Source organism: Morus notabilis, unplaced genomic scaffold (assembly GCF_000414095.1).
Source record: "Morus notabilis unplaced genomic scaffold, ASM41409v2 Scaffold481, whole genome shotgun sequence".
In the NCBI taxonomy this organism is placed as follows: Eukaryota; Viridiplantae; Streptophyta; class Magnoliopsida; order Rosales; family Moraceae; genus Morus; species Morus notabilis.
The window spans coordinates 79,415-89,238 of NW_010357431.1; the positions used below are offsets into that span (position 1 = coordinate 79,415).

General features: G+C 34.5%; 2 protein-coding genes across 2 annotated transcripts; both read right to left on the bottom strand.

The window, feature by feature from the left end:
* Positions 1–2,860: 2,860 nt before the first annotated feature.
* Positions 2,861–3,313, bottom strand: LOC21389294 (uncharacterized protein At1g15400). The gene has a single exon (XM_010090024.2). It carries the CDS (start codon positions 3,193–3,195, stop codon positions 2,905–2,907), a length of 291 nt encoding a protein of 96 aa, XP_010088326.1. The 5' UTR covers positions 3,196–3,313; the 3' UTR covers positions 2,861–2,904.
* A 2,665-nt stretch (positions 3,314–5,978) lies between these two features.
* LOC21389295 (zinc finger CCCH domain-containing protein 32) lies at positions 5,979–9,501 on the bottom strand. Its single transcript, XM_010090025.2, has 3 exons — positions 9,264–9,501; positions 8,341–8,451; positions 5,979–7,791 (listed from the first exon to the last, which is right to left on the bottom strand). Exons 1-3 carry the CDS (start codon positions 9,333–9,335, stop codon positions 6,352–6,354), a joined length of 1,623 nt encoding a protein of 540 aa, XP_010088327.1. The 5' UTR covers positions 9,336–9,501; the 3' UTR covers positions 5,979–6,351.
* Positions 9,502–9,824: the final 323 nt, after the last annotated feature.

The window sequence follows — 9,824 nt, forward strand, 5'->3', positions numbered from 1 at the left end:
TAGTCTTTCCCATATCTCTATTTGCATTGCGTTTTGAAAACGGTCTTTTATCGTTTTCCCTTTTGCATTTCTATTTCATCTCTCTCTTTCTCTATGCCATCACAACATGCAACTGTTCGTCGGTGTCTGCCAAAGTCCATTGGTGTCCGCCACCACGCGTTGGCCAACCTACTCCTCCTTCCCTGAAATTCCTGAAGCGAAAGCCATGTCGCCTCACTCATCGCCGGTCATCATTAATTGTGACAGCAAGTCGTCATGCCATTTTCTTCAACTCGAGATTTTGGTGTTGTCGGACTTCTGTTTTCATGGCGAACAACGCCGTTGTATTCCCACCATTGAGAGGGGCAAAACCCGACCAATCTCAGCCCCGATCGTTGCCGGAGAAGTATGGGTTCAACGCAGCCAAGTTTTGAGGGTTTTGACATTTTTCTGGCAAATCGGACACCGATATGAGAAAGCAACATCGGGAAGGTATTCCTTTCACCAAGTGCTCCAATTTGGTACTCGCTTACCATGACAACGCTCCGGTCAACACTGAAAAACACCAGTCAACAGCTAGTTTGACCAGTCACCCAAATTATTAGTTTTTAATTATTTAATATATTATCTTATTGTATATATTAATTATGTACTAACAAACTAATTATTAATTATTAGTTTTAATTATTTAATATATTATCTTATTGTATATATTAATTATTTTTATTAAGTTTTTTTGCTACAAATTTTTTTTTATTATGTTACTATCAATTAGTAATTACTTAATATATTAATTAGAGATTATTAATTTAGGTATTGAAAATAGATTTTTTAAAGTATAAACTAAACATAGTTTTATTTATTTTTTTATATTGAAAACAATCTTTCAATAAAACAACTAAACACAGTTTTAGAAACGGATGTTGCACAATTCTCAAAATTTTTCATTTTCATTTTTATACTAAAAGCAACATGCCCAAAAAGTCAGCCAAGAGTATATTGGTATTGAATATTTTAATAGATGTGAAAAGTGATGAGACAATAGCACAAGTATACCAACTTTTCTAGAACAATACTTCCTATCATATATATATAAACTAAAAATAAGTTTGGTTGATTGGTAGATGAAAAAAAAAATTGCAGGGATTTTAAAAAAAAATTAAATGAGGTGTAACAAGTAGAATGTTGGTGGGATCTAATAAAAAGTAAATGGGAGAGTAATTTAGTTATAAGGACTTTTTTAAAAATTTTAAGAGGGCTGATTTAAGAATATATGTACGCACCCTTTGAATCCCCAATGGGAAGATTACTTGCAAGTTGTGATGTTATAATGCAACTGGAAATGAAGTGGCAATTGCAAAGCAAGTTGAAATGAAAATAAATTCATAAACTAAACCTCAAATAATTATGGGAAAATATAGGAGCTTTCTCTATTATCATCATTCATGTTTGTAAAATCGTATCCATTTGAGCAAGTTGCAGGATTGAATTTGAATCATTTGCTTATGTATTGTTTTAATGAAAAAACTAAGAAATGTGCAAATTAAGATTTTTAAAAAGATTCTGCTGAAGTTTCAATTTTCAAATTAATTAATTGGTAATACTTGTTTGTCCTATAGCATCACTATGCAAAAAGGGGCAAGACGTTCTTCAAAATTTGAGGAGTTCATAAAAAATTGGTACATGTATACTTTTGGACATTGGTGAGTAAAAGAATAAGATGACCGATTAGCCCAAAAACAAAAACAAAAACAAAAAAAGGAATAAGATGGACGGTTTTTTAGTACAGTTAGTTGAAGGTGATAAGCTTTTCATTATATTTTACAAAGAAATAAAATAAATTCCGTTACGTTAGTTACCAACTAAACTACACCAATCACAAATAAATTATTCGCAATCATATATTAGAGTTGAGATATCATGTACAATTTTATTTTTTATTTTTGAAAGACCAATATGCAAAAATAAAATAATAATAATAGCCTAAAACCCCTTGGTCTAGTGGTACTGGGGTTCGAGTGGGGTGGAGTTTGAGTGGAGAGTTGCAGATTTAGGTGTTTTATATATATATATATATTAAAAAAAAGAATGAATTACAAACTCAAAATAAAGCGCCGGTCTTAACCAGAAATTCAGAGAAAGGGATGGTGAAATTGCATGTTCTTCCAAAGTCCAATCTTTGGAGGGCCATGGCAATTAATATGCATGTATAAATTATAATACCGGAGATGCAAGGGAAAAGAGTCTGAAATTTCTTTTCCATTCAGAGTTTGACCAAAAAATCCATTAATCCCTAAAATCTCAATATTTAAAAGAATTACACAAAACCAAAGTACAAAAGCACTTCTATACCTTGCCAAGATAAACCAAGAATTTAAGTGACATACTAGTTTCCTAATTCCCTATCAGAAGGAAAAAAAAATTACAATTTGCCTATGGGAATATCAATATATATATATATAATATTTTCATATAATTCATAAGGAAGAGATGAACTTTATTTCCTTTCAGAATTTGATCAAAAACCCATATCCGAAAATTCTCAATATTCACAAGAGTTGAACCAAAACTAAAGCGCAAATAGTCAAACAATTCTAAACTTAGAAAAATAGACCAAAAATCCCAAAGGAAAATACATATTCATGAATACATGTCTAAGCGCAAATAGTCAAACAATTCTAAACTTAGAAAAATAGACCAAAAATCCCAAAGGAAAATACATATTCATGAATACATGTCTAAGAATTAACCATGCAATATGATCACATAACTTTGTTTTGTGATATGATATACAATAGGGTAAATATCATATCACTAACACACACATATATAGATCATATACATATGTCTAAATGCATACATGTCTAACAATTAACCATGCAATGTGTTGAAAATAAGAACTATATTATATATTACTACCATATATCATCTACGTTTGTTTGGTTTTGGTTTATGGTCTTGTACCGGTTTCCCAAACATGGCACAGAAGCCACAACCGGCGACCTTCGGAGACGGCGGGTCAACGGTGGGAGACGGCATCTTGACCGTCCGATAGGGTCGGCTCCCGCCACGTGGCTCTTTTGCATCACCCTGATCTTCACTACTGGGCTTTGATTGGCCCAATACCACTTCGCCGGCTGTGAGCTTGTCGGCCCATACCAAGCCTGATGAGCCCTGCCTTCTAAAGGATATTTCTGACCTTTGCAACTCAGCCATGAGAATCTCTCTCTCTCTCTCTCTAGAGTATTCTTTGTTTCTTCCACCTAAAGAGCTTTTTTATGTGTTTGGACTAATTTGAGAGAGAGAGAGAGAGAGAGAGAGAGAGACCTAAAGAGTTTTTATGTGTTTGGACTAATTTGAGAGAGAGAGAGAGCTTTTTTATGTGTTTGGACTAATTTGAGAGAGAGAGAGAGCTTTTTTATGTGTTTGGACTAATTTGAGAGAGAGAGAGAGAGAGAGAGAATGGTGACAAATGAAGAAGATGGCAATTAAGGATATTCGGGATTTGAGAATTTTATTTTATGAGATTTCGTGGCTAAAAATGGAAAAAATGAGAACTTTCCTCTAAGGTCCAAAACTTTATGCTTTTGACCCTAAATTTTTTTTTCCTTTCACAATTTTGCTATTTTCTTCTACTTTTGAAAATTAATGCTATAGATACATTACTATAATACTATTGATGATTTTTAACAATTAATGCAGTTTTGTTTAACAACAGATTATGTAGATTTGAAATAATTGTTGATTTGAAAGTCAACTTATCCGAGAGTTTCATATATATCAATTCTTCTAAAAAAAAAAGAGAAAAAAATAACATTTTTTACCGGGAGACCCCAAAAAAACTTCCACCGGCGGAGTTATGCTTTGTAAACGTTGGATTAATTTTTCAACGGTCATATCTGTACATGTCCGTATTAAAAATTTATAACGTACCATACAGAAGTGCTCATGTTGCAGATTTGACCGTTAGCAGGGATCCACCGGTGGTTTTTTTTCTTTTCTTTTTGGGTTCCACCATAGATGTTGCCAAAAACAATTACTTTGATAGGAAGTTTGATTTATAAAAACAATTTTTCAAAAACAATTAATTTAAAAAAAATTTGTAAAAATAAAAAAGATATTTTGTTAATTTCCGTTTTTCTAAAACATTTTGTTAATTTCACTTTCCTTAATATAGTATGCAAGGATTCACACGGCTTTATATTAAATTTTTTGACCAGTATAGGAATTCACACTGAAAACTTTTCATTGCAAAACTTTGTAGGCATATGTGAGAAATTGTCTTAAGAATTGACCGAGACATGAGATTGAATACAGTGAGAGGCATGATAAAGTTTCTATATTATTTTCAGGCCAACAAATTAATGGTTTTAGCACAAACTTTCCATGTATTCCCAATACATATTAAAAACAAATTGAGATTTTTAACTCTATTGATAGGGCTAACCATGTTTGGAACTGTTAAATCTGAAGTAAAATCTGTCAGTTTTATATGTTCTTTTGCTCTTTTGTTTTGATATGAGAGTTTTTAAAATTTAGAATGCAAATTGTGAATGACTCCATAATTAAAGTAGCATAGGTGATAATAATCCATCTTAAGATCATGAGCCAACACTATTCTCACTCCGAGGAAGGAAAAGATCAGTTTTCTTCTCTCAAAGGAAATTATGGTGCCAATAGATTTGGCACTTGTGTAAAAGAATGCAATTCTCAAGAATAGGCAACCTCATAAAAATTTTTGGTATGTGTTTAATTAGCACATAATGACAACTTTAAAATGACAAAGATATGCTTTTGATCAGAAGAAACAATAGAAGATCCATCTTAAGATTTTGCTGTTTCAGCGGGGTGGGTTAGAAATATGCAACTTTAGTGGCCTTATTTCGTAAATTAATCGAACTTAGTAGTCAATGCTACTTTTTAAATATATGGTGAAATCTTCTTGTTCTAAGCAATGCAAATATGACTACTGATTTATTAATCATGAGAAAGAAAAAAAACATATATGACTAGTTATTCGTCCATACGTAATTAGGTGGGATTACATCACTATCATAAAACAAAATAACCAATTAACCTTTCTCAAGGGGAAAAAAAAAAAAAAAAAAAAAAAAAAAAAAAACCCTTTCAAAGGGAAAAAAAAAAAAAAAAAAAAACCCTTTCAAAGGGAAAAAAAAAAAAAAAAAAAAAAAAAAAAAAAGAGGACTATTGTTGGTAGATTGCTACCTTTTTTTTCCCCCCTCTTTTTTCTTTCCTCAAAAACATTCTGGTATAATAGAACATTGGTTTCAGCCACGTTAAGTTGACATGCATTTCTTTAGATATGAGAATATTGTGAGAAACAATTATTTATTTTGAAATGACTTTAAGAATTAAAACTTGAAAAAAAAGAAATAAAGAGGAGGAAAAGAAGGAGAAACGTGCATATCTCTGAAAATTCATGTAGAAAAAATGCTTCCAAAATCTTAGTAAAAAAATTAGTCCTTAATTTCATAAATATCCCTGAATTAAGTACCTTTAATTAATATGCCCCCGAAAATATATAAAATCTTTCAAAAATATCCCTTTCGTCTATAATACCTAAGGAATGATGACATAACACTGTTCATAATTTTTAAGCACTCCCAAACTATTGATAAGCCGGGATAAGTTTAATAAAATTAATAGTTTAGAGGTTATTTATGAAATTACATAATTTATGGGCTTTTATGATTTTATAAAATTCAAACCCTCAAAAATTAATGAGCACATTGATGATTGAAGTATGTAATCCAAACAAGTGTACTATGAGGCCTCGAAAAATCATTAGAGCGTCGCATGAAATACAGGTTGACCCTACTTCAGCCATAGAGTCTTCGGAGCCCAATAATTTTGCTGCACAGGAAAGCCAATGATTCCAACTAATAAGGTTGACTATAAACTTGTGAATTCTAATCAAAACGTACGCATTGGTGAGGAAAATGAAAAGAAAGAAAAATGTATTAAATGGAGAATCAAAAGGCAGATAAGAGGAACTTTTCTAATAGAAATGCAATGACCAACTAGTTAATTCGCAAGTAGCTCTATACAGAAACTGAAACAATATCGACATTAAAAATGATTTAATCCATCAACTCTTCTCCTAAAGGGGATTATCAACTATAAAGGATTCTAGAAAGAATTGCTAGTAAGCTTCTTAATAAGTTCTCTCTCTTGATTAAAATGGCGGAAAAAACAAAAATTTATCCGGTAAACAGTACGAACAGTGGCCAATCACGGCCACAATTTTTGGTAGAAAGCCTTTTTTCTCACTCAAACACTTCATCATCTTCTTTTACAAATCCAATTCACTGTCTCACAAGCACATTCTTTGGATGGTGCTAGTTATGGCCTTTAAGTTTCACAGGTCAGCTTCCCTTTCTCCTTCAGGATTTCACTCAAAGGTTTAGGACCCTGAAAGTCAACTGATGACTTTCTTCCGTAGCTTCTCATTTTCCTAGTGAAATCACCATCTTCTTCTGGTTTTCTTTTCTCTTCTCTGATCTGGGAAAGGGTCTTGGGTCCCAAAAATTTTGTAGACTCCCGAGTAGACATCCTCTCCCTCGGTACCCTCCTTTCGCTCGAGATTTCAGATGAAAGAAACCGCCTTTTAGGAAGCCTTTTCTCTTTAAAATGCTGCCTCCTAGATTGATATTTCTGTGAGTGTCTTGGAAAACCATGCCGCCTTCCACCATTTGAGTAAGTTCCATTGTTGCCGAGTGAGTCAATAGTGTTCCCTCCTACATCCAGTGCCCGTCTCTCAAGCGGTCGTATGCGACCCATACCATGCCGCCAAGGCCTTTCGTGGTTTCTACGAATCAGCTGACTAGATTCACGCATTCTTGATAAGCCAGTAACTGAATGACTATCAACAAACTTTCTCCTTCTAAGATGGTCACGAAGATCCGCATGTCTCTGGTTACCAAAAGCCAATTCCTTGCGGGATAAAAAGGAATCAAACATTCTCACGTCTGCATGACCAGGATTATTCTCCACATCACCAAAAATGTCCTTGCTAACTGGATGATCATAACGGCTGCATGTCTCAATTTCATATTGAAGTTCCATCTCACGGTATCTATCATATTCAACTTGGTTTTCAAAATCATAGGCCAAGAAGTGGCTGGTCAAATCCCTTCTTTTCCTATCAAGTGCCATCATGTACTCCGGATCATCTTCGGAGTCCAAATTCTCTGATTCATTATCCACAAGAACATCAAAGCCTGGGGATGATTCCCACCTCTCCTCTGGGTCAATCCGACCGTCTACCTGCTCCTCTGAACTGTTCTCTTCGCATGCATAAGATATGCTATGAACAAATTCTCCCGCTGGAAGAGAGTCTGACCTTATTGTAGCAGTCTCTTCACACTCAGAAACAGAGATCGGGGAAGCTCCGCTTTGCTGTGCAACATCTTCTGGCACCAACAGTTGAATATCTTCTTTAGGTTGGACCATTGTATGAGCTTCTATATTTGCAGTAGCAGTAGCAGTAGCAGATGGGACTAACGTTTTGTTAGTCTTTTGCTGAATAACCGGTTTATTAGCTGGTGCTGACCCTAACTCCCATACTGCAAATGTGTTGTTTCCTACATTTGGCGCTTCAGACTTTGCCAAGGTTGTGTTTACTAATTTCTCACGTGGTGGTGCATCAGCATTAACATCATGCAGAAAACAGCATCTGTCACCTTTGTTACAGAACCCGTTAAAATAAAAGTAACATGGGACGTTGGTCTTGTTCACAGGTACAGAACTTGGTGCAGATTCTGATGTCGCTCCAGTGTGCACATCCAATGGCTACGAAAGAAACAATACTCAGTTCAAATGGAAATAGTTAAATGACCAAGAAAGCACAGTTACAATGAACCATTTCAAGATACCCAGACCCAGTAGCATGAAGGCTCTTTTTTTCTTATCCCTAACCAACTCCACCAGACGACACTTATATCTAAAATAACTAATAAATCTAAAACAACGTTACCATATTTACGAGCAAGAAACAGAAGGGTCAAGCTTATTCAGGTTATTGTAATTATCATAATGATTAATAGAAATTAGGACATAATGATTTTGTACTAAATAGTAACCAAATGCTGCCTATATCTTTTTCTTTTCCGGAAGGCCAATGAATTTTTTACTCGGGATCCTTTCAGTGTAGTCTCATATCTGACCATACTTTCAGTAACCATTCAACACACACACGAAATTAAGAAATGGTTAGAGAAGTTGATAACAAATATATATATATATATATTCAGCTTTAATTTGCATTTAGATTTCCAGAGGCTCGAGAATACTTTACGTTTTTATACAGACAGAGATGAAAGGAATGAAAAATAAGCTTACAGGATGCCTAAAAGCACAGGTTGGGTTGCGACAGCTTCCAGACAACCAGTACCAGCAATCCCTTGGGTTGAGCCTTGCAATCTCACAGTGCCTATACTCACAGTCAATACCCTGAGAAAAAGAAAAACAATATTAAATAAAACCCAAAATCAACTTTACAGACTCAAAACCAAAAGCCGAAAGGCATACAGATTTCAGAGAGGAAAGAAGAAAATTGCCAATGACCATGTATTGACACTGGGCATAAATACCTGTACATGCCAACTTAGAAGTCATTAACATCTCAGTGATTTAACAACGTGACAACTTTTAATCACCGAGAACATAGCGGAAATTATAACAAAAATGGTCAATATCTTTAAAACTGAAAAATATCTATCCCAATAATTACAATAATAAGTAAAAGTTTACGAACTTTTCCCTTGACTTCATCAAAAGTGTTAGCTTAGTCCCGCACTTTTCAAACGTGTTAACGACACGGCCAGATAGAAGTACCAATATTACCACTTTACTCAAGTTTAGGAGGTGCCATTGACATATTTGAAAAGTAAAGGGGCAAGTTAATAATTGTGACAAAGTTCGAGGGGAAATTTTTTGTATTTTTTCCTAAAAAAAGAACAGGAACCGAAAATGCCAAAATTGTTCAAGCAAAAAACGAAAATGCCAAAGTTCCCAAGAAAAGTCAGCCCCAAAATTGATGGGTAAATAAACCCTAGAACACAAAAACTCTTCAAATGCAAGTACTAAAGCCAAACCAATCACATTCCGGAACACGAATCGATCAACCAACCAGACACAATCGGCGTCACCAAACACACACAAAACCACCGAGAAACCGAAATTTCCCAAGATTAATTCTTCAGAAAAACACAAAAAAAAAAAAAACAACAACAAAAGTTAGGGCAAGCGAGCAGAAAACGAACCTTCTTGCAGGTGAGAGGCGAGGCCAAGAAATACACACAATCGGTGTACCGCTTCTTCAATTCCTCGTCCATCGCGGAAACGTAACAGAGACGAAGAAGAAAAAAATGAAGAATTCTTAGGGAAAAAACAATGAAAGACTCACGGGCGAGAGAGAAAATACATGAGCATCGTCAAGTGTCTGCGAAACTGAGAAATGAAATTTACATGGCGTCGAGGAGAGAGAGAGGAGAGAGAGAGAGAGAGAGAGAGAGGGCTTTTTGGTGAGTGGAGAGTGGGTTTTATATAAAATAGTTGTTTACTGGAGGTGTTTTTGGGGAATTCAAGAAATTCTTGGTCATTATTTTGGCGACACGTGTATAGGAGTATATTTGTCTAATTGTTCCTCTGTCGGCTTAGCTCCAATGGACGTGTGCCAGGCCCATTAAACACTGGCTATGTTTTTTTTTTTTTCTCTTTCTTTTTTCCTTTCTTTTTTGACTAAACCATTGTGTGCGTGTGTGTGTGTTTTTTTTTCATATTAAATTTCATAAATGTCACCAGAATTTTGTATTTTATTTCGA